The sequence below is a fragment of the Dipodomys spectabilis genome, unplaced genomic scaffold (assembly GCF_019054845.1).
Source record: "Dipodomys spectabilis isolate Male_0828 unplaced genomic scaffold, ASM1905484v1 ptg000422l, whole genome shotgun sequence".
Classification (NCBI taxonomy): Eukaryota; Metazoa; Chordata; class Mammalia; order Rodentia; family Heteromyidae; genus Dipodomys; species Dipodomys spectabilis.
The window spans coordinates 8,161,433-8,185,810 of NW_024871099.1; the positions used below are offsets into that span (position 1 = coordinate 8,161,433).

A 24,378-nucleotide genomic window follows, 5' to 3' on the forward strand; every position below is an offset into this window, starting at 1 on the left:
GGGGGGGGGGGGGAGGACAGAATTCCAGCTGGAAAGACAAGAAACCAACAACAATTGTCCAGAAGGAAGAGGATAGAACAGATATGGGTCAGAGGCAGTGGGGGTGCGGGGCAGGGGAGGAAAGAGGGCTGGAGAACTGGATTTGTTTATTTCCAATGAACTTCTCAAAAAAAAAAAAAAAAAAAGCTAGAAGTGAGCTGGGAATGTGGCTCAGTGGTAGAGTGCTTGCCTAGCATGCATGAAGCCCTGGGTTTGATTCCTCCGTATCATACACACACACACAGAACAAGCCAGAAGTAGTGGTGTGGCTCAAGTGGTAGAGTGCTAGCCTTGAACCAAAGAACCTCAGGGACAGTGCCCAGGCCCTGAGTTCAAGACCCAGGATCAACACATACAACAAAAAAAGAGAGCAAGAGACCCACCCCAGGGTGGGTCTGAACTTGGTGGCTCATGCCTGTAATTCCAGCTACCTGGGAGGCAGAAGACAGGAGGATAGTGAGGGTTTTGTGTGTGTGTGTGGGGGGGCAGTCCTGAGGCTGGATCTCAGGGCCTGGACACTGTCCCTGAGCTTCTTTTGCTCAAGGCTAGTGCTCTACCACTTGAGCCACAGCACCATTTCAGGTTTTCCAGTGGTTCATTGGAGCTAAGAGTCTCATAAACTTCCTTGCCTGGGCTGGCTTTGAACTGTGATCCTCAGATCTCAGCCTCTTGAGTAGCTAGGATGACAGGCGTGAGCCACCAGCCCCTGGCGAGATCCTCCTGTTTCAACTTCCTAAATATTGGAATTATAGGCATGGCCTACCACACCAGACTACATTCTTTAGATGCCACCTGGTTTATAGAACTCTGTCATAGCAGCCAGACTGACAGACAGGTGGCTCTGCTCACATGTCTAGGCCCTCAGCCAAGATGGTAGGGGCGGCTGGGTGCCAGAGGCTCACACCTGTCATCCTATCTACTCAGGAGGCTGCGATTTGAAGCCAGTTTGGGCAGAAAAGTCCCCATGAGACTCTTCAATTAACCACTCAAATACCAGAAGTGGCACTGTGGCTCAAGTGGTAGAGCACTAGCCTTGAGCACAAAGAGGCTCAGGAATGGCACCCAGGCCCTGAGTTCAAGCCCACAACTGACCCCCAAAAAGATAGCAGGGGTATTGGCAGCTTCTCCATGGAAGCCATGTTTTCCTAATCTGCAGACGCTGGCCTGGGGCTCTCTCTCCCAGTGGTGGAAGGGTCCTGGTGCAGCTTGGTGTAACTTCTCGAGATATCGGCTCAGAACCCCTGCCACATTAGAAATGCCACTGGTGGCCAGCTCCACCCTGTCCACAGTTCTCAGAGGGTTGGGGCAAAAATCAAGCAGGAAGCTGGGAACCAGTGGCTCACACCTGTAATCCTAGCTCCTCAGGAGGCTGATAGCTGAGGACAGCAGTTCAAAGCCAGCCTAGCCTGGGCAAGAAAGTCTGTGAGACTACCAAAAAGTGGAGGTATGGCTCAAGTGGGAGAGTGCCAACCTTGAGCACAAAAGCTCAGGGACAGCACTCAAGCCCTGAGTTCAAGCGCTAAGACTGGCACCAAAATTAAAAAAAATAATAATAATAATGCTGCAAGATTTGAGGCTCCATCGGGTTGCTGAAATGCTGAGAAAACAAACCTTATCTAGGGGAAGTATACATTGTTACAACACTCTGGAAGGCAATTTCAAGTGTTCTCAGAATTACAAACTCAGGAAATCTTTTGACATGGCCAAACCCCTAAAGTTGAGTGAGGTAATGCCTGCTTTAGTCTGAGCACTTTGGAGGCTGAGGTAGAAGGACTGTGAGTTGGAGGCTGGCCTGGGCTGCAAAGTACAATCCTGCCGCAAAAGAAAAAAATCAACACCAGCAACAAGAACTATAATTTGGAGAGAGGAGAACCAGGAGGAGGTGGAAAGGGGACACGAAGTGAGTGCTGGATGAAAAGAGCGAAGAAGCCGGGCGCTGATGGCTCACGCCTGTCATCCTAGCTACTCAGGAGGCTGAGATCTGAGGATCGCGGTTCAAAGCCAGCCCGGGCAGGAAAGTCTGTCAAACTCATCTCCAGTGAATCACCAGAAAACCGGAAGTGGCGCTGTGGCTCAAATGGTAGAGCGCTCGCCTTGTGCTGAAGAGCTTGTGGACAGTGCCCAGGCCCACAACCGACAAAGAAAAGACCCTAAAAAGCAGGCCTGGCTCCCAAGACCCCGCCCCCAGGACACATCTAGCCCCGCCCCGCCCCGGCTCGCCCCGCCCACTGACGTCACTGTTGCATTATGAGTCAAAGCCTGGCTGACCAATCAGCTGCCACTGGATCATACAATGGGTCCTAGCAACCGAGCGTGACGTGGGGCTCACAGGGGTGGAGACCCCACCTGTGGGGCGAGTGTGAGGGCAGAGGGAGAGCCTGCAGGGCAGGTGAGTCCCCACGGCCAGGGCTGGCCACCTGCGCCCTGCTGGTGGGTGCGCACAGCCCGGAGGGCTTGGGAAGGACCCAAACCTGACCCCTCAGCTCTAATTCCAACCCCAAGGCCACTGACTGCCACTGTCTGCCCCCTTGCTGCCAGGACCTTTCCCAGGCCTACTGAGGTGGGTTAGGGAGCGGTGTGGGAGGGGGTGGAGAGAGCTGGCTGAGGGAAATGTCCCTCAACCTGGTGGGGGGGGAGGGTCACCCAGGGTGGCTGGGGCTCAGGAAAAGCTTCCACAAAGTCACAGACCGTGAAAGAATAGTGATCGGGGTGGTGATGCTAAAAACTGAGCACCTACTATGTGCCAGGCACTGGGTTTTGTTTTTTTATATGTGTGTGTGTGGGTTTTTTTTTTTTTTTGGTGGTTTTTGTTGTTGCTTGTTTTGGGTGGTACTGGGATTTGAACTCATGATTTCACCCTTGTCTAAGAAGGAGTCTCCCACTGACGGCCACTTACGTAGTCATGTTTGTTTTAGTTATTTTTCAGATAGGGTCTAGCACACTCCCATTTTGAGACACAATTCCACCTCTGGTTTCTTTTTTTCTTTATTTTTTGGTCAGCCCTGAGGCTCGAACTCAGGGCCTTGGCACTGTCCCTAAACTCTTTTGCTCAAGGCTAGCGCTCTACCACTTTGAACCACAGTGCCACTTCTGGTTTTCTTTTTGGTTTGTTGTTTTTTTGTCGACTGTGGGGCTTGAACTCTGGGCCTAGGCACTGTCCCTCAGCTCTTCAGCTCAAGGCTAGCGCTCTACCACTTAAGTCACAGCTCCACTTCCAGCTTTTTCTTCTTATGTGGTGCTGAGGAATCAAACCCAGGGCTTCATGCATGCAAGGCAAGCACTGAGCCACTTTCCCAGCTCCCCCCTCCCCTTTTCTTAAAATTTTTTTTCTTTTTAGTTAATTGGAGATAAGATTCTCACGGCCTTTCCTTCTCCAGATAGTTCTGAATTGAGATCCTCAGATCTCAGCCTCCTGAATAGCTAGGATTATTGGCATGAGCAACCAGCTCCCAGCTTTATTTTAATTTTAATTTTCTGTGTGTGCTGTCCTTCAGCTTGAACTCAGGGCCTAGTCAATGTCTCTGAGCTTCTTTGGCTCAAGGCTACTGCTCTATCTCTTTTTTTTTTTTTTTTTTGGTCGGTCGTGGGGCTTGAACTCTGGGCCTGGGCGCTGTCCCTCAGCTCTTCAGCTCAAGGTGAGCGCTCTACCACTTGAGCCACAGCGCCACTTCCGGTTTTCTGGTGGTTTATTGGAGATAGGAGTCTCACAGTCTTTCCTGCCCGGGCTGGCTTTGAACCACGATCCTCAGATCTCAGCCTGAGTAGCTAGGATGACAGGCGTGAGCCACCGGCACCTGGCCAGGGTATTATTAAGTCAATAATTGGGGCCTACTGAAGCCAGGCACTGGTGGCTCATGCTTGTCATTCTAGCTACTCAGGAGGCCGAGATCTGAGGATCGTGGTTCAAAGCCAGTTTGGGCAGGAAAGTCCATGAGACTCTTAATCTCCAATAAACCACCAGAAAACTGGAAGTGGTGCTGTGGCTCAAGTGGTAGAGCGCAAGCCTTGAGCTGAAGAGCTGAGGATCAGTGCCCAGGCCCAGAGTTCAAGGCCCAGAACCAACACACACACACACACACACACACAAAAAGCACACTGGCATGGAGGAGCTTCCTGTGTTACACAGCAAGTTAACCACCTGGGCCACGTGTCCCCCAAGTTTCCTGTCCCACATTAAGACCCTCTCCCCTACCCCTCCTTTCTTCCCCAGACGCAGACTCTCCCTGGGTGTCCACCCAGTGCTCTGACCCCACTGGTCACCATGGCTACGTCCAAGTTGTCCTCGGTGTCTGGCGATGAGGACACCACCATTCTCATGACCAAGGAAGAGCTGGAGGCCCTGCGTACAGCCTTCGAGTCCGGCGACATCCCGCAGGCCGCGTCTCGCCTCCGGGAGCTGCTGGCGTCCACGGAGAGCACCCGGCTGGAGGTGGGCGTCACGGGCGAGTCAGGAGCGGGCAAGTCGTCCCTCATCAATGCCTTGCGTGGCCTGGGGGCTGAAGACCCTGGTGCGGCGCTCACTGGGGTGGTGGAGACCACGATGCAGCCCTCACCTTACCCACACCCCCAGTTTTCTGATGTCACCCTGTGGGACCTGCCAGGGGCCGGGTGTCCAGGTTGTCCAGCTGATAAATACCTGAAGCAGGTGGACTTTGGGCGGTATGATTTCTTCCTTCTGGTGTCCCCCCGGCGTTGCGGGGCTGTGGAGACCCGCCTGGCCTCTGAGATCCTCCGCCAGGGCAAGAAGTTTTATTTCGTGCGTACCAAGGTGGACGAGGACCTAGCCGCCACACGCACTCAGAGGCCCTCGGGCTTCAGCGAGGCTGCCGTGCTGCAAGAGATCCGGGAACACTGCTCTGATCGTCTGCGGGCAGTGGGTGTGACCGATCCCCGTGTCTTCCTCGTGTCTAACCTCTCCCCAGGCCGCTATGACTTCCCGTTGCTCGTGGCCACCTGGGAACATGATCTCCCGGCCCATCGGCGCCATGCGGGCCTCCTGTCTCTGCCCGACATCTCGCTCGAGGCCCTGCAGAAGAAGAAAGACATGCTGCAAGAACAAGTACTGAAGACGGCCTTGGTGTCCGGGGTCATCCAGACCCTGCCCGTGCCCGGCCTGGCCGCTGCTTATGACGACGCTCTCCTCATCCGCTCCCTGCGTGGGTACCACCGCAGCTTTGGCCTGGACGACGACTCGCTGGCCAAGCTGGCCGAGCAGGTGGGCAAGCAGGCGGGCGACCTCCGCTCCGTCATCCGCTCCCCGCTGGCCAATGAGGTCTCGCCGGAAACCGTCCTGAGACTCTATTCCCAGTCATCCGATGGCGCCATGCGGGTGGCCCGTGCCTTTGAGAGGGGCATCCCTGTGTTCGGGACCCTGGTGGCCGGGGGCATCAGCTTCGGCACTGTGTACACCATGCTGCAGGGCTGTCTCAATGAGATGGCAGAGGACGCACAACGTGTGCGCATCAAGGCCCTGGAAGAGGACGAATCCCAGGCAGCAGAGGTCAGCTTGGAGGCAGCTGGTGACAGTAGTGTGGAAAAGCGGGGACCTGCGGAAGGGGGTAGTGAGGACACTCCGCTCTCCACCCGCAGGAAGCTGGGCCTTCTTCTCAAGTACATGCTTGAAAGTTGGAAGAGACGCGACTTGTCAGAAGAGAAATAAAAGTGCAGCCCCACCCCCACCCCTCAGCCCCACTCCAAGCCTTAAAACCAACCTGCAATCCAACTGAGCCAATGTGATTGTTTTTTTTTTTTTTTTTTTGGTGGTGGGGGCGGGAAGAGATATGTGGGGAGATCATCTGGCTGAGTAAGAGGGTCACATATTTGTGGGGTTTTTTTTTTTGGTCAGTCATGGGGCTTGAACTCTGGTCCTGGACGCTGTCCCTGAGTTCTCCAGCACAGGGTGAGCGCTCTACCACTTGAACCACAGCACCACTTCGGGTTTTCTGGTGGTTCATTGGAGATGAGTCTCACAGCCTTTCCTGTCCAGGCTGGCTTTGAACCTCAATCCCTAGATCTCAGTTTCCTGAGTAGGATTACAGGCATGAAGCACCAGTGCCTGCGGGGTCACAGGTTGAATGGGGTAGGAACTGAGCCGGGGTGGGGGTGTGTTGTGGGGGTGGGGAAGCTCATGGTATGGCAATGGGTCCAGGACACCTCAGTGGCAGCCCCTGATGATCTCTGTGCCAGGACAGCACAGGCCTGGTGCCAAGATGAGAAGCCACAGCTCACCAGCTTCAGTGGCAGTGTTTTCTGGAGCTTGTAGGATGGGACACGAAGCTGAGGAGCCGGGGGGGGGGGGGGGGGGGGGGGAACACCTGGGAAGGGCCGAGAGCTCTGCGCAGCCTCTGACCTGACAGGTGGTTCTAGCTGCACCCGAGGCTGGATTTGGGGTGTTGAAGTTGAGCAGGGCAGGCCCTGCCTGGATACTGGTGGAAGGGGGTTCAGTTCCCATGGGGACGGGGGAGGGGAGGGAGGAGGACTCCATCCCATTTCCCAGGATGTGGCTGCATGTGAGTGTGGAGGAAAGGCACACGAACAGGCTTGCACAACTGTTTATTTGCACTACCAGATGGTTCCCCTCCCCCGCCCAAGCTCAGAGCTGTCCATCCGCCTCACCTCCAGAGCCGGCTGGGGCCTCCCCTGTCATGCCCAGGGCCACTCCCCTGCTGGCCCCATGGGGCTCAGGGTGGGCTGCTCCACTCAGGCTGGGGTGCAATGTCTCCAGTCACCCCCTGAGCAGCCGACCCCTCCCCCCTGGCTCTCTGATCTTCTCTGGCAGGGGCGTCGCCACCCCTGGCCCGTCTGGCCGCCTCGCTGCTGCTCTGTCAGCGTGTACTGCTTGCTCCCTGGCCGTCCACCGGGGACCCCCCCGTGCGTCCCCACACTGCGTCCTCCCTGGGTCTCAGGCCAGCAGGCGGCTGTACTCTGCCAGGGCGGAGGACTTCTTCACCCCGTCCCAGATGCGGGCGGCGTAGTGGAACCTGCGAGGAGCCAGGGGTGATCAGGATGAACTGGACCACCCAGGACCCACGCATGCCCAGCATAGGCCCCAGAGGAGTGGGAAACTGAGGCCCATGTCCAATCCAGCATGACTCGGTTGCCTGGAAGCCCCTGACACAGGGACACACAGATGCTCATCTGAAGGTGCCAGGTGTACACATGGACCCCCAAGCCACACCTGGACGCTGTGTCCCCCACAAACACCCAGTGTGCCTCCCGCACCCCGCCCCAGCTCAGCCCCCGGAGGCCGCACGGCCCCGCTTCCCAATCTTCCTCCTCCTCGGAGGCGTCTAGGACCCACTTGCTCTGGGCCCCAGACACGGATGCCCAGTGGCACAGGGGGTTGGGGTGGGTGCAGGGGAGGGGGTAGGGGGAGGATTATGAGGGACACAGAGCTGACTGCAGCTCCCGTGCAGCTCTGCCATCCAGAATGAGAAACCGACCTTCACACTTCACCAGGCATCCTGGGCCTGCTCCCAGCTAAGTGGCACCTAACGGTGTGAAGGTGGGTGACTTTGCTGTGACATTTTCTTGGAGCCTAACTTTCCCCTAGAAACATCTGATGACCTAGAGTGCTGGCTCCTCAGGACTGGAAGTGCCTGGGGGCAGCCGGTTGTCTGCAGGATAGGGGCCTGTGGGACAACAGCCAGCTCCACTGTTCCAGAAAGTTCCAGAAAGTTCCAGAAAGGTAAGGTCAGTTACACAAAGTCCTCCCTATGCAGACTCTTACTTTTTTTTTTTTTGTCAGTCATGGGGCTTGAGCTCTGGACCTGGGCTATCACTGAGCTCTTCAGCTCAAGGCCAGCGCTCTACCACTTGAGCCCCAGCACCACTTCTGGTTTTCTGGTGGTTTATTGGGGATAAGAGTCTCACAGACTTTCCTGCCCCGGCTGGCTTTGAACCAAGATTCTCAGATTTCAGCCTCCTGAGTGCCTAGGATTACAGGCATGAGCCACCAGCACTTAGCGCTGGTTTCTTTTGGTGGTTTGTTTTTTTTTCCCCCAGTCCTGACATTTGAACTCAGGGCCTGGGTGCTGTCCCTGGGCTTTTTTTTTTTTCCTCAAGGGTAGCACTCTACCATTTGAGCCACAGCACCACTTCTGGCTTTTTCTGTGTATGTGGTAACTGAGGAATCGAACCCAGGGCTTCATGCATGCTAGGCAAGCACTCTACCACTGAGCCACCTTCCCAGCCCTCTTACCAGTTCTTCTCGGTGAGGATGGTATGGGACAGCTGTGGCCGAGCCATGGACATCACCTGACTCCGGAGCTTGCTCACCAAGGACTGGAAACTGGGGTGGCCCCGGTACCCAGGCAGCAGGGAGAAAAGTGGGCTGGAACCAGGCCCTGGAAAATTGGGGTGCGCACCTCTGAGTTCAGCCCTAGCCAGCTCTTCAGAACTCTGAAACACGCCCCTAAGAAAGGGCCCCCAAACGCCTTGGGGACAGGCCCACCCCTCCCACCATGGCCCAGCTGCCCCGGAGGGAGTGAGGGCACCTGCTCTGGGCGGGTTCTCGCTCTCCGCCTCGCTGTCCATGAAAGGCACAAGGAACAGGTTGACCTCGGAGTCCAGGAAGTCGGGCGGCAGTCCCGGGAAGACGTTGCATTGGAGCATGGACAGGGTCCCTGTGGGAGGATGTGGTCAGCTTGCCGGTGCTGGGGCTGAGGCGGGGGGGGGGGGGGGACAGGGCATGGGGGGGGATGTGGGCTCACCCTTGTACCGCAGGTGGGAGTGGGCCATGAGCTGGTCGATCATCAGGTGCATCTGGCGCAGCTTCCGGGGGCAGAAGTCCTCCCGACGAGCCTTGTTCTGCAGAAAGACTGGAGGGGGGGGAGGGAGAAGGGGGGGAGGCCGCAGGTGTGAGGCTGGCCTCTCCTTTACCACGGGGGTGGGGAGGATGACCCAGGGGCAAGGCCTGGTTTCTGCAGGAGTCCCTGGGGTGCCGCAGGCTGGGGGATCGGGGTGGTGGGAGGGGAGAGGAGCGGGGGGGGGGGGGGGGGGGGGGAGGGGAGGTCCTGCCAAGGGGAGGTCAGGAAAAAGCACTTGGCACAAGAATAGCAGAGAAGGTGGGGTCAGGAGGAGAAACCCACTAGGTCACCCCAACACCCACTTCCCTGTCAACAGCTTATACTACAGGCGGGACCAGCAACAGGCAGACATGGTCATGTCCCCTTCTGTGCAGGGACCTGTACCCAGACTCGGTGGCTTGAGCTGGGCTGCTTCCCCGCCCCCACCCCCACGCTCCAAAATGCTCCTTACAGGCTCCCACTCCCTGACCCCCCCCGCCATTCCTCCCTCCCTCCTGCCCCTTCTGGTCCCGAACCAGCTCCTACCCAGGTGTGGGTAATACTCAGTGCCTTCCTCGGAGCCCGCGGAGCTGCTGGACTCATGGCTGGGCGACGGGGTAGAGGGCTTCACCATCTCCGCCGTTTGCAGGAATCTGGGGTGCAGAGGAGTGGGTGATACTGGGGCACTGTGGCCCCTGCCACCCCCCCCAGCCCAGATAGGCACCTCACACAATGTTGAGAGGTCAGGCACAGCAACCCCAGAGCAATGCTGAACCAATGAGAACTGTGTGAAACATTTTTTTTGTTGTTGGTTGTGGGGCTTGAACATGGGCCTGGGCACTGTTCCTGAGCTCTTCTGCTCAAGGCAAGCGCTCTACCACTTGAGCCACAGTGCCACTTCCAGTTTTCTGGTGGTTCATTGGTGATAAGTCTCATGGACTTTCCTGCCTGGGGCTGGCTTTGAACTGGGATCCTCAGATCTCAGTCTCTTGAGTAACTAGGTTTGTAGGCTTGTGCCAGCAGTGCCTGCCTCGCTCTGGGTGAAAGTGTAAAAGTTCTAAGAGTGTTTACCAGCCCCTCCACTCCCACCCGTTTTTTTCTTCTAAAAGAAAATGAGTGGGCGTGGTGGCATGGCCTCTTGTGGTCCCATTTACTTGGGAGGGTAAAGGTGGGAAGGATGCCTGAGTTCGAGGCTAGCCTAGGTCTCAAAAGAAACAAAAACAAGTTTAAAGTTTTCAAAAGGTTGCAGGTTCCCAGCAGGTTGTTTCCGTGCACCCCTTTGCCCTCCGTGCACAGCCCCCAGCCCTGCAAGCAGCATCCCCAGGGGGTGCCCGGCTTACAACAGTTGTTGTAACAGTTGCCTGCAACAATGTTTCCCCACACCCACAGCTGCCATCAGGGCTCTGTCTGTGGTTCTGGTTGGGGACACGGGACCGGATGGTTCTTACCGAAGGTGTGACTGGGAGGTCACAGCACCCCAGCATAAACTTCCCTCTCTTTCCTCCCCTGACCACAACCCCTCACCGTACCACCTTCTCTCCAGCCCTGACCACGCCCCCTGCCATGCCCCGCCCACAAGATTGTTCGTGGCCCGCCCCTCACTTAGCCCTGACCACACCCCCTTCAGCCCAACTCTGGCCCCGCCTCCTCGCTGTGCCTCACCTCACCCTAACACGGGACTCGCCCCTCACCGTGCCCCGCCCATTCTCCCCAGCTTGAGCCTGACCCAGCTTATAACTGCACCTTCACCATGCCCCGCCCTCCCCAGCTCTGGCCCCACCCCTAGCCAGGCCCCGCCCCGCCCCTCGCGGTGTCCCACCCTTCCAGCCCCGGCCACGCCCCTCGCCCCGCCCTGCCTCCCCAGCCCTGGCTGTGTCACTCAGGGGGAATGGCCGCGCAGCCTGCACACTTGGCTTGGTGTTTCAGAGCTCGGGGCTTTGTTCCCCTCGGCACTGCGTGGTACCCCACTGTCTCAGGTACCAGGTCCCCTGCCCAACCACCCAGTCAAAGACGTTTATGGGGCTTCCAGTCTTGGCTGTCATGAACAAAGCAGCTCTAAGTACCCTCGCTCGCGTCTCTGGATGCGGGATCGGTTTATGCCGTTTCTGGTCACTTCCCGGGAATGGAGAAGGAAACAAGCAGAGCCGGCCGGGATGCGGGCGGACCTGCGCGCGCATGCACACACATGCACATGCACACACACGCACATGCACACACACACACACACACTCCAGCATGACACCCACCGGATCCAGGGGCCGCCTGGCTCAAAATCAAGCCTCTTCCCGGGGCCTCCCCAGCTCATCCCCCACCTGTTTTCTTTACCCCTCTTCTCAGCACCCCGCGTGCACACTGGGACCCGGTACCCTTGCCACGTGGACGATCCCGGATCCTGGTGTGTGCGTGGCGGTAGGCCATGGTCAGGTCACCTAAACCCCCAGCCCCTCCCTCGCTGCCACCACTTCCACTGTCACCACACACACAGGAAGCCACACTGCCGGCTCTCTGCTGAGCAACCTGTGTATTGTCCCCACGTCCCACACAACAGTTATGACCAAGAACCTGCGGCCAACGATGCCCCAGCCAGCCAGGGCTAGGATTCAAACCTAGGGCCAGCTGACTTATGCAGTATCTACTTCCTAACCTCAGCTTGTCCTCCCTCCCTCCCTCCCTCCCTCCCTCCCTCCCTTCCTTCCTTTTTCCCTCCATCCCCCACTCCCCTTCCTCCTCCTTTTCCAGGGCCCGGGCCTCATTTCATTTCCTGCCTGCCCAGAGGGTCCTGGTGACTCCCCGCTCCCCCCCTCCCCCTCACCTGTACAGACTGAGGTCTGTGAACCAGTCCTGGACCACAATCACCACATGGCAGACAGTGAAGAGGAAGGCAGCGATCTGCAGGGACTGCGGCGTGGCAGGAGGGAGGGTAGAGTTGGGGGATGGCCCTGCCCAGACTGGGGACTCTGATGGCAGGACTCAGCCAGGAGCAGCAGCAGGACCAGGCCTCAGCCCTCTGTGGGCGCTGCGTGCTGGGCTCCTGTGGCCCTCTGGGGACCAGTGGGGCAGAGGACGCGAGGCGTGATGTGGCACTGCCAGGGAAAGCCCCTCCCACCGGGCCCTCCCTCCAGCCCTTGGGGTACCCTGATGCCCAGCTCCCCACCACAGCCCGGCACCCCTTCACCTGCATCTCAACGTAGGTGTGGGGAAGGTTGTACTCGGGGGGCAGCTTGCGGTCGTTATTGATGAGGTGGTCCAGGATGGAGGGGCTCAGGATGGGCTGGAGGGAGCAAGGGGGTGAAGGTCACTCAGTGAAAGGAATGGCCCGGGTCAGCAAGGGCCCCGTGCCGAAGACAAGTCCAGGTCCTCTGCAGCCAGACCAGGCCAGAAACGGTACCGGACACAAGGAAGCCTCTCAAAGCCCTCCTGCGCTTCATTGTTCTTCTTGGGGTCTCAATACATTTACCCTTGGGCTGGAAAGGTGGCTCAGTGGTAGAGGGCTTGCCTTGCATGCATGGGGCCCTGGGTTCCATTCCTCAGCACCACATACACAGAAAAAGCTGGAGGTGGCGCTGTGGCTCAAGTGGTAGAACGCTAGCCTTGAGCACAGGGATAGTGCCCAGGCTCTGAGTTCAAGCCTCAGATCTGGCTTAATAAATACATTTATCCTTCGCTGGAGGCTCCACAGCCCTTAAAGATGCTTTGTGATGCCTCTTGTTTCATAAGCTTTCAAAGCTTCGCGATGATAATTATTTAGGTCAAAAATAGTTGGCTGCTGGGGTTGGAGGCTCATGCCTATCATTCTAGCTACTCAGGAGGCTGAGATCTGACGATCATGGTTCAAAGCCAGCCTGGGCAGGAAAGTCTGTGAGACTCTTATCTCCAAAGAACCACTCAGAAACTGGAAGTGGTGCTGTGGCTCAAGTGGTAGAGTGCTCGCCTTGGGCTGAAGAGCTGAGGGAGAACGCCCAGAGTTCAAGCCCCAGGACACACACACACACACACACACACACACACACACACACACACACACTACTAACTGTATTAGTGGGAAGCTTGTGAGGATTTCAAAAGGTCATGGGGCACAGTAAATCACCAGCTAGCGTCTGAGGAGGGAAAACCTGGCAAGGAGAGACCTGCCCTGCCCAGGGCGCCCCGCATGTTTGGAGGACCCCTCAAGGTTCTGACTTAGGATGCTCCTGGATGGGCCGCATGGTGCATGCGGGGGTGGGGGGGGGGCTGGCACCTGTGTGTCCAGGAACACGATCCGCTCCTGTGTGATGAAGAAGTCGATGCCACTGGTCTGGTTGCCCCCTCGTTCCTTCATCTCAGCGCTCTGGGCCCGGAACACGTAGGCTCTGTGGAGGGAGGGGGGCAGGGGGGACCTGAGAGTGGTTCCTGACCTCTGCTGCCCGAAGGCTGGAGAGGAGAGAGGAGTGGGGTCCTGGCCTGTCCATATGGCCTCCCTATGGGACCTGTGCCCAGGAGCTACTTTACACCCCACACTTCACTCCTGCCACTCAGTTCATGAGCTCAGCCAACAGAGCCCGGCCAGGGAGGTGCTTAAGAGCGGGAGGCAAATAGAATTTGTGTGTATCCTGGTCCTGGGGCTTGAACTTGGGGCCTGGCCGCTGTCCTTGACCTTTTTTCCTCAAGGCTGGCACTCTACTACTTGTCCCACAACCCCACTTCTGGCTTTTGTAGTTTATTTATTTTGTGGTTAGTTGGAGATAAAGAGTCTCCCAGACTTTCCTGCCCTGGCTGACTTCAAAACATAATCCTCAGATCTCAGCGTCCTGGATTACAGGCATGCACAACCAGTGCTCCTATTTTCTGTGTCTCCCCCTCCCCCCTCCCCCATCCTCCTCCAGTAACCATCAGAGCCAGGGAAGGGTGGCAACTTCCCAGAAGCCTTTGGCAATAGCAATCACAATGCTCAGGCCTCCTGAGCTGCTCCCCCGCCCCCCCCCCCGGGTCTTGCCTCCCCCTGGCCTCCCCCCACACCCTGTACCCCCTCACCTCTGGTCTTCCTCTGGGGTGTTGCCTGACAACAGGGACATCACCATGGACTTGCCTGTCCCCTGGAGACCCAGGACCCCGACCACTAGCATGTCGGTGTGATCCAGCAGGTACTGTGGGTGGGGGAGACGAGGGGACCATGACCCTCACAGCCAGGGGCTAGGGTCAGGGTGATGGGGGGGGGCAGCAGAGGAGTGTGTGCCTTGTCCACCTGCTTTATTAGATAGTAAAGACAAATGTCCACGGACTCAAGCCCTCATTTGTAAAGAGGGAATATTCTGGCCTAAGCTAGGAAAGAGGATGCTGTGCTCCAGACTCTGTGGGACAGGAGGGGAGGAGGGGGGATAGAGGAGGGGGACAAAGGGGACAAGGAGGGGGAGGTCGGCGGAGGGGACCATGATGATTGCGGGAATCAATGAGCGGGCATAGGGACGTGGGCAGACTCCAAGAAGACAGGCCTGGGAAAGGAAGGGTCCCGGGGCAGCCGCCTGGCAGGCCCCCCCCACTCCAGGTGTCCGGGCACAGGGACAGAGCCAGCCAAGGAGAGTGCTGAGCACATCCAAGCTCTACCTGGGGCTCTGAAGAGCCTTTTGGCCTCTGAGTCACCTGCACTGCTGCCAGCCACCACCAGGGGGCGGACGAGACACACCTCCAGGCTATTGGCTCCACTCATTAGTATCAACAGAACTTTAATAATGATGATGATGATAATAATAATCAGAGCCATGACCAAGCATGGCAGGTGGTTGTGCACCTGCCAACCTAAATTTGGGAGTGCAACTGTCTCACTTGGATTTTTGTTGTTGTTGGTCATGGGGCTTGAACTTAAAAGGCCTGGGCACTGTCCCTAAGCTATTTTGCTCAAGGCTAGCGCTCTACCACTGGGAGCCACAGAGCCACAGAGATAAGAATCTCATGGACTTTCCTGTCCTGGCTGGCTCTGAACTGTGATCCTTAGATCTCAGCCTCCTGAGTAGCTAGGATGACAGGTGTGAGCCACCGGTGTCCAGCTCCAGATTTTTTAAGCCCTTAGTGATATGAACACAGAGCCAGCGGGGTAGGCAATTTGAGGGGTGGCATGCTGTCCTGGTTAGGTCAGGCCACACTTCCAGGAGGAAAAAGCAGGATGGGGAGGCAGGCAGGCTGCTCCAGGAAGGACAGGGGAAAGCGGGGAGCCCCTGCCAAGGGATGGTTTGGGGGAGGGTCCACAGAGCATCTGGAATGGGAGGGAGAGCACCTTCTTTGCTTTCTTTCTCTCTCTCTCTTATTTTTTTTTGGGGTCCAGTCGTGGGGCCTGAACTCTGGGCCTGGGTGCTGTCCCTCAGCTCTTCAGCTCAAGGCAAGCACTCTACCACTTGAGCCCCACATCACCACTTCTGGCTTTTGTTTTTCTGCTTATGTGGTGCTGAGGAATCGAACCCATGCAAGGCAAGTGCTCTACCACTGAGCCACCTTCCCAGCCCCTCCTTTTTTTTTTGGAACTTGAACTCAAGGGCCTGGCGCTGTCCCTGAGCTTCTTTTGCTCAAGGCTAGTGCTCTACCACTTGAGCCACAGCGCCACTTAGGACTTTTTCTGTGTCTGTGGTACTGAGGAATTGAACCCAGGGCTTCATGCATGCTAGACAAGCACTCTACCACTGAGCCACCTTCCCAGCCGCCCCCTCACCCCTTACTCCCCCCTCGCCACTTTTTTTTATTGTTTTAATTTTGGATAGGGCCTTGCTACGTAGCCCAGGCTGGCCTGGAACTTGCGGTTCTCCTGGATCTCCCTCCCACACACCGGGATTACAGGCATGCACCACTATGCCCGGCTGTGAGAATTCTCAACAGCATGGAAGTGTTTCAACAAGCAGCACAGCTCGGCTTACTCATGGGGGGGGCTCTCCTTGGAGCAGAGCAGCAGGCAGGGTGGGGGACAGGATGTTGGGGGACAGGGGAGCCGGTACCTCGATGGCACTGTCGCACCAGTTCATCTGGTCATCCACCAGCTTGATGCTGTGCTTCATGCGCTCAGGGGGCAGCAGTTTGGCCTGGCCCACGACAGCTGTGCGGAGAGTGGGAGACAGGGCTGTGGTGAGGATCTGCGTGGGGTGGGGTGGGGGGCTTCCAGCCGGGCCCCGCGTGCTCCCCCCCACTCACGGTCCATGGCGGTGGGGGCGGCCGTGCCCATGCCGCGGTTCTGGATCTGGTACACGGGCTGCGTGGGTCTCTGCCCCTCCTTCTCTCCCTTGGGTGGCGCTGGGGCGGCGGCGGGGGGCGGGGCAGTGCCCTCGGGGGTGGGGGCGCCCGTGGTGGGGGGCCCCTTCCCCTCATCCCGGGCCTTCATGAGCACGATGGGCTTCTCCAGGGGGGCGGGGGCGGGGGGCAAGGCGGGGGCCGCGGGTGGGGGCGGCTGCTTGGACTGTGGGGGAGAGAAGGGGGGCGGTGATGGGGGGTCCCCCCTGCACCCCGCCCCCTCCTCCCGCACCCCCTGTCCTCAGGGGTCCGCTCACCCGCTCGGCCGGGGGCTTGGACAGGATGATGGGCGTCTTCTGCATGAGGGCCGCGCTCGAGTCCTCACTGGCGTCCTGTGTGGAGGGAGGACAGTCACTCTGCGCCCCCCCTCTCCCCCCCACTGCATGCCGGGCTCCCCACCCAGCTTCCCATCGGTCATTGCGGCCCTCCCGCTGGACATGGACACAGAGAGGCTCTGGCGCTCTGCAGGGTCACACAGCCAATGTGCCAGGGCGCTGGGAAGTGACCTATGGGAAAGGGGGGTAGGGGGGGACACACGGGGTTTCCCCACCTGGGACACCTGAACTCAGGGCTCGGTCCCTGAGCCCCCTTATGCTCAAAGCTAGCACTCTACCACTTTGGAAGTGTCACGGCTCTGGGACGAGGGGGAGAAAGGGGGTCCTGGGCCGGTGCTGGGCAGTTTGCTGAGGGGTTAAAGGTAATGGGGGGGGGGGGGCGAGGCTGTAGGAAGATGAGAAATGGTCGCATTTGTGCTACGGCCTCAAAAGGAGGCACCAGCGAGCGGCCAGCCCCTGTGACCCATTCCTCGTGTTTGTATTTTCACCCCTCACAAAGGGGCCCGGATGTTAAGGCGCATCGGCCTTGCCCAGCATCTCTGATGTAGGGCAAAGTTCTAGAGAAGAACTGGAGGCACAGCTGGGCATGGTCGTGCATACCTGTAATCCCAGACTGCTGGGTTGGAGGCCAAGCCAAGCTACATAGCACTCCTTGGGGTGGGCATGGCTCGGATGACTGAGAGCCGGCCTCGCATGGTTCTTGGCTCAACACCGAATCCTGTAACCCTAGCTCACGCCTGCCGGGAGATCTCGGGAGGCTGAGATCTGAGGGTCTCGGTTCAAAGCCAGCCCAGGCGGGAAAGTCCGTTAAGACTCTTCTGGCCAATGAACTTCCAAGAACGGCTCCCAGGTGCACCCGTCTCAGCGGCTGGCTAAACACGTGGGGGACACAATGGGGACAGGAAAGGGGCACGCTTACCCGCCTCTCTCTCTCCCACGGTGCAAGGTAGTCTCTCTCCCGACCGCCAGGCCCAGAGAGATTCTGGGGGCCGATGGAGCCTGGCTCCTTCCACCGCCGCCGCCGCTCCATCCCGTAGAGCCCTGGCTGACTGTGCCCCGACTCCGACATGGCTCCCCTAGACACCAGAAGCGGGGTCAGGGAGGGGGGCCTCTGGCTCCACTCGGCTCACCTGGACCCAGGCTCTTCCAGTCAAGGCTACAGCGGCTGCTCTGATTGGCTATCCCCGTCACATGTGGGGGCGGGGCTAGGAAACCTACCATCCCACATTCAGAAGCTGGTTTGGTTTTTTGTTTTTTATTTTTTCTGGGTGCTGGTCCTGGGACTTGAACTCAGATCCTGAGTGCTGTCCTTTTGCGATCAAGGTTGGTGTTCTACCACTTGAGCCACAGTTCCACTTCTAGCTTTTGATGGTTCATTGGAGACTAGGGTCTCATGGACTTTCCTGCCGAGGCTGGCTTTGAACCGCGATCCTCAGATCTCAGCCTCCTGAGTAGCTAGGATGACAGGCGCGAGCCACCGGTGCCCGGCTCTGGTCACAATCTATTCCCCATGCTCCGCCCTTCTCTTACTCCCTGTTTCACTTCAAGTATCTCCCCACCCAGCCGGGCTCCAGTGGCTCACACCTGTCATCCTAGCTACTCTGGAGGCTGAGATCTAGAGGATCGTGGTTCAAAGCCAACCCGGCCAGGAAAGTCCATGAGGCTCTTATCTCCAATGAAGCAACAAAAATCTAGAAATAGAGCTTGTGGCTCAAGTGGCAGAGCACCAGCCTTGAGTGGAGAAAGCTCAGAGACAGTACCTAGGCCCTGAGGTTATATCCAAGTACTGGCACAAAAATAAAAGTCTCATCACCAGTACATAAGGTGTTCAGTGATCCGTGGCTGCTTAATAATGTTCAGAGATCCCTGGGGGGAGCTCCCAGGTGTCTGTGCCCCCTTCTAGAAGGGTCCTTGCTGGCTAATTTACTCAGTGACAACAGGGCCGTAGTGGCAGCCAACCTCCAGTTAGCTCAGGCCTATGGGCCACATCTGCTCTTTCCTCTGTTTACCCAGATTACAAGGTCTGGGGGAGGGCACCTGGCCACGCCCCCCTCCCTCCAAAGGCAGAGGCAAAAAGTCGAGATGGAGACAGCATGGCCTGCAGAGTCTACAGTAATGACCGGGCTCTTGCAGCAAATCTGCTGACTACAGATTGGCCCCCAGGGACCCCTCCTGACGGGAATTCCCATCTCATGACCTGTGACCTCTCCCCCACCCACACACTGGGTTGGAGATGGCCTTCAGACACAGACAGAGGAGCCCAAGGCGGGAGCATTGGCCAGTGCTTGTGGACGATGACTCATTCCACACTTAAATGGCTGTTTGCGTCTGGTTGGAGCTAGGGACTCCTTTCCCTGCAATTAAGTGTCTGTTCACCTTCTCTTGACTGCGTAAGTGTCCATTTACACACCCAAGAAGATCCCCTTCCCTGGCCATGAATGCTCCTTGCCACAAGTTTCTGTGATGACTCTCAAGATCTCGGTCTATAGCTGGGCACCAGTGGCTCACACCTGTCATCCTAGCTACTCAGGAGGCTGAGATCTGAGGATCGCGGTTCAAAGCCAGCCCAGGCAGGAAAATCCGTGAGACTCTTATTTCCCATAAACCTCTCGAAAACCGGAAGTGGCGCTGTGGCTCAAGTGGTAGAGTGCTCGCCTTGAGCTGAAGAGCTGAGGGTCAGTGGCCAAACTCAGAGTTCAAGCCCCACAACCAACAACAACAACAACAAAAAAGATCTTGGTCTACTTAACAGCCCTGAAGGTAAGCATGTCACATGAATGTCACAGCCCACTGACAAGGCAATCTGGGGACCCCTCAGGGCTGTTTTCCAGCTCCTTTGTGGGATGGCCTCCATGAAATTTACAAAGCCAGTCTATTTAAGTGTCTACAGTCTATTTAAGTGTCTATTTAAATCTAATTTACCCATTCTTTTTTTTTTTTTGGAGGGGGGTCCGGTCATGCGGCCTGAACTCTGGGCCTGGGCGCTGTCTCTCAGCTCTTTAGCTCAAGGCTAGCACCCTACCACTTGAGCCACAGTGACACTTCCGGCTTTTTCTTTTTGCTTATGTGGTGCTGAGGAATCGAACCCAGGGCCTCAGGCATGCAAGGCAGGCGCTCTACCACTAAGCCATCTTCCCAGTCCCAAATTTACCCATTCTTTAAGGGAAGGAACTTCCTCAGAATATAAGCATCTTGGGCTGGGAAGGTGGCTCAGTGGTAGAGTGCTTGCCTCGCATGTATGAGGCCCTGGGTTCGATTCCTCAGCACCACAGAAGCAGAAAAAGCCGGAAGTGGCCCTGTGGCTCAAGTGGTAGAGCGCTAGCCTTGAGGTGAAGAGCTGAGGGACAGCACCCAGGCCCAGAGTTCAAGCCCTACGAACAACAACAAAAAAGAGAAGAGTATGAGCATCTCTTCACACACCCCCTCTTGGGAATCTTCCAGAAAATAAATGTTTGTAAATTGTAGTTGTTTTTCCCCTATCTGTCCTGGGGTTTGAACTCAGAGCCTGGGCACTGTCCTTGACCTTTGTTGTTTGCTCAAGGCTGGTGTTCTACCACTTAAGCCATTCTGGCTTTTTGGGTAAGAGTCTCATGGACTTTTCTGCTGGCTTTTCCAGGCTGGCTTCAATGAACCATGATCCTCCTATTTCAGCCTTTTGAGTAGTTAAGATGACAGGTGGGAGGCACAGAAGCTTGGTTTATGTTTGTAAATTATCTGGAGACATTCTCAGTTCCCATGTTATTAATGCATAGCCTCTTGTCACACCCCAGCATTTAATAATCTACTGCTAATTTTTGTTTTTGTTTTTGGTCAGGTCGTGGGGCCTGAACTCTGGGCCTGGGCGCTGTCCCTCGGCTCTTCAGCTCAAGGTTAGCGCTCTACCACTTGAGCCACAGTGCCACTTCTGGCTTTTTTCTTTTTGCTTATGTGGTGCTGAGGAATCGAACCCAGGGCCTCAGGCATGCAAGGTAAGCGCTCTACCACTGAGCCACCTTCCCAGCCCTACCGCCAATTTTTCTCAGGACTCCAAACACAGAGGCTTCTGGGTGAAGGTGTGTGTGTGTGGGGGGGGGGGGGTGTTCCTACCCCTGGGAATCCACCATTCTAATTTCCATGGACACACTGCCTGTGCAGGAATTTATTTTTCCAGGTGTGGGGCTTGAACTCAAGGCCTGGGTGCTGTTCCTAAGCTTCTTTTGCTCAAGGCGGGCGCTCTTACCGCTTGAGCCACAGTGCCACTTCCGTTTTTTCTTGTGGTTTATTGGAGATAGGAGTCTCAAGGACGGGGCTGGGAAGGTGGCTCAGTGGTAGAGCGCTTGCCTTGTATGCATGAGGCCCTGGGTTCGATTCCTCAGCACCACATAAGCAAAAAGAAAAAAAAAGCCAGCAGTGGTGCTGTGGCTCAAGTGGTAGAGTGCTCGCCTTGAGCTGAAGAGCTGAGGGACAGCGCCCAGGCCCAGAGTTCAGGCCCCATGACCGGACCCCCAAAAAAAAAAGAGTCTCACGGAGTATCCTGCCCGGGCTGGCTTTGAACCGCGATCCTCAGATCTCAGCCTCCTGAGTAGCTGGGATGACAGGCAGGAGCCACCGGCGCCCTGCAGGTTGCTGTTTCTTGAGCGCAGAGACTTGCGGAGGGCTTGAGCGGCAATCTCTACAAATCTGTGAGCATCTCCCAGGATGGATTTGCACATTGTTTATATTTTTCCCAATCCAAGCTCCCGCCAAACCGACTTTACAGAACCTTACAGCAACCCTGCCCAAAGCTCAGTTCCTGCTGTCACCCCGCCACCCGCCTCCCGCCCACCGCTAAACAGTCGGGGCGTGGCTTGGGGGGGCGTGCCAATAGCCCCGCCCCGCCCCCGACCACGCCCCCTCGCGCGCGCGCCTCTCCCCGGGGCTTCTTACCTAATGCCGGCGCTGATTGGTTTGCTGGGAGACGACGCGCGCTCTCCCGCGAGAGGACTGGAGAGGGGGCGGGGCGCTCCCACCAGGGCCCGCTGGCCAAATAAACGGCGTCGGGGCAGATCAGGAGTGCGAAAGAGACAGAAAGAGCGGATCTCGACCACTACGGAACCGACCTTGGCGTCCCGGAAGCGACACCTAAGGAAGAGATTCCGCTTTCGGCCGAGTAGAAATCAAGTCCTGGCTCCTGCGCATGCGCTGCGGCCTAGGCGCGCGAGAACCGTCCCTCGGGCCCCGCGGGAGCAGGCGCCGAGGAGAGCTGTCTTCGGGGCGCTTGCGCCTTTCGGAGCAGAGGCGGGAGCGCGCCGCTGTGCGCAATGCGCATGCGCGGCGGCGGGGCGGGGACCTGGAGATGACGTAGGCAGGCTGGAGTGAGCCTGGAGAAATTTCCACGTCCTGTACGCAGTGATGACTGAAGATTCAGGAATGGTTTAACCTGACATGTGTCCTGGAAGGGGTCCCAGCCAGTGCTGGCAATCACCCCGGGGGCAAATCACTTCGGGAAGGGACTTCAAAGTGTTGATCGACAGGAAGGGACACTCCAATCGGAGGTCCAAGCGGGGCCTGAGGACCCCCTCCTCCTGGGGTGCGTGTCCCCCCTCTTCTCCCTGGGACGCAAGGCCTCCCCTCTTCCCCCGGGACTCAAGGTTCCCCCTCCTCGCCCTTCGATCCAGGCCCCCCTTCCCTCCCTGGGATGCAAGCCCCCCCCTTCCCCCTAGGATGCAAGACCCCTCCTCTTCCCCTGGGATGCAAGGCCCCCTCCTCTTCCCCTGGGATGCAAGGTCCCCTCCTCTTCCCACTGGGATGCAAGGTCCCCCCTCTTCCCCCTGGGATGCAAGTGCCCCCCTCTTCCTCCTGAGATGCATGATTGGGCAGCCGAGATGGGCTAGCCAGATCCCTAACTGATGAAGACACGCGTGCAGGGGCAACCCCACGTAATGAATCTCGGGGAGGAGGCGGCCAGTCAAAGGCGGGAAAATTCAAAACAGCTCCGAGGCACAGCCGTGCCAGGTGCGGCCTGAAGAGGGCGCGCGCGCGCAGCCACGGGGAGGCGGGCGGCGACCTAGCGCGATGCTAAGTAAGCCTTGTAGGTAATGGGAAATTCCCTGGTTTTCACTGGAAATCTCACCTATGTCTGTCTGTCTGTCTGTCTGTCTCTCCTTCAGCTCAAGGCTAGCGCTCTACCACTTGAGACACAGAGCCACTTTTTCTCCTTATGTGGTGCTGAGGAATCGAACCCAGGACCTCATGCATGCAAGGCAAGCACTCTACCACTGAGCCACCTTCCCAGCCTTCTTTTTCTGTTTTTACAGTACGGAGGGATGGAGCCCAGGGCATGGTTTGCATGCTGACAAGCAAGCACTCCAGCACTGAGATACATCCCCAGCCACTCTTGTGCCTTTTTAAAAAACTGTACTTGAGACGGGGAAGGTGGTTTCGTGGTAGAGTGCCTACCTAGCATGCAGGAAGCCCTGGGTTTGATTGCTCAGTACCACTTACACAGAAAAAGCTAGAAGTGGCGCTGTGGCTCAAGTGGTAGAGTGCTAGCTTTGAGAAAAAGAAGCTCAGGGACAGTGCTCAGGCCCTGAGTTCAAGACCCAGGACTGCCCAAAAGAAAATTGTATGTGAACAAGTAAATACGTATACATACTGATGGTTAAGGAACTCAAGGAGTAAACAGTAAAATTAAGGGCTCACCTGTGGTCCCCAACTTTTTTCATTTCCAAGGCTTGGCTTCCACATTTCCTCAGGAATTTCAGTTAGAGTTGCGAGAGCATTCTCCATTTTCTCTGATTTGCATTCCTTTGCCTTGGCTCCTCATCTGTTGATAGTTGCACATCTAAACAGCCCTCAGAAGCTAAGGGGATTCCAATGACTTCAAAAGGAAAGCATCAGTGGCTCACACCTGTAATCTGGGCTACTCAGGTGGTTGAAATCTGAGGATCACAGCTCAAAGCCAGCCAGTGCGGAAAAGCCCATGAAACTCTTTAATGAACCACAAGAAAAGTGGAAGTGGCGCTGTGGCTCAAAGTGGTAAATCAGTAGCCTTGAGCAAAAGAGCTCAGGAACAGATTCCAGAGGTCAAGCCCCAGGACCCACCCCCGCCACCCCCCTCCAAAAAAAAAGGAAAAGAAAAGGAAGCCAGGTGCTGGTGGCTCACATTTGTAATCCTAGCTACTCAAGAGGCTGAGATCTGAGGATCATGGTTCAAAGCCAGCCCAGGCAGGAAAGTTCAAGAGACTCTCATCTTCAATTCAGCACCAAAAAAAGCCAGAAGGGAATCTGCGGCTCAAGAACAGCACACAGACCCTGAGTTCAAGCCCCCAAGACTGGTACAAAAAATAATAATGAAGAACAGACCTGTCATAGACCTTGGGCCCATTGTGAAGCAAGCTGTTTTCCCTGACCATGATAACCTCCCCGCCATTCCTCATTTATCAGATGCAGAAATATGTCTGCAAGCATAGGCCCCCGCCGCCCGCTCAGCCCAGCCCCACCCTGTGTCACTCCTGGGCGAGTTCACACTTCCCCTCAGTACTAGGCAGCTTGCCTAGTGGTGAGTCAGGAGGTCAGACACTCAGAGAGCAGCTTACATTAGCCGCATGCCAGGCGGTGATGAGGGCTCGCCCATCTCCTGGTGGACAGACATTTCCAGCTGTTCCTATAAACATCTGTTGCCATCAGAATGCTTGCGCATCAGGTGGTGTGCCCAGGGCAGAGTCATTGCAGAAATTAGCCACTGAGTGTCTGCTCTAAGGCAGAGTTACCCAACCAAGGGGCCATGTACAAGGAGAATTTTATGAATGGTTGCCACATGGTCCATTCATCTCTTTCTTAACTTCTCTGTTTTTCTCATTCATTCATATGAATGAATGGGAGAGGTGTTGGCCGGCTGATGCAAATGTATAGCTGTACATTCAAGAGGCCCAGCGTATAACATTGTGACTACTTTTCATAAATTGTAGCATATCTTTACAGTTGCTAAGAGGGCTGGGCGCTGGTGGTTCATG

At 56.8% G+C, this 24,378-nt stretch overlaps 2 protein-coding genes across 3 annotated transcripts; one reads left to right on the top strand and one right to left on the bottom strand.

Annotated features, from left to right (window-relative positions):
* Positions 1-4,272: 4,272 nt before the first annotated feature.
* Irgc (immunity related GTPase cinema) lies at positions 4,273-5,701 on the top strand. Its single transcript, XM_042668148.1, has one exon. It carries the CDS (start codon positions 4,301-4,303, stop codon positions 5,696-5,698), a length of 1,398 nt encoding a protein of 465 aa, XP_042524082.1. The 5' UTR covers positions 4,273-4,300; the 3' UTR covers positions 5,699-5,701.
* A 910-nt stretch (positions 5,702-6,611) lies between these two features.
* Positions 6,612-21,614, bottom strand: Smg9 (SMG9 nonsense mediated mRNA decay factor). Of its 2 annotated transcripts, none has more exons than XM_042668131.1 (14): positions 21,484-21,614; positions 17,325-17,481; positions 16,328-16,402; positions 15,975-16,236; positions 15,782-15,879; positions 13,836-13,948; positions 13,063-13,174; positions 12,001-12,096; positions 11,638-11,723; positions 9,372-9,478; positions 8,751-8,858; positions 8,535-8,663; positions 8,240-8,384; positions 6,612-7,019 (listed from the first exon to the last, which is right to left on the bottom strand). In XM_042668131.1, the coding sequence occupies exons 2-14, from the start codon at positions 17,472-17,474 to the stop codon at positions 6,941-6,943; spliced, it is 1,560 nt and encodes a 519-aa protein (XP_042524065.1). In that variant the 5' UTR covers positions 17,475-17,481; positions 21,484-21,614; the 3' UTR covers positions 6,612-6,940. The 2 variants fall into 2 exon arrangements, with proteins under 2 accessions (XP_042524065.1, XP_042524064.1); XM_042668130.1 differs by having other exon boundaries at positions 17,325-17,480; positions 21,310-21,614.
* Between the last annotated feature and the right edge of the window lie 2,764 nt (positions 21,615-24,378).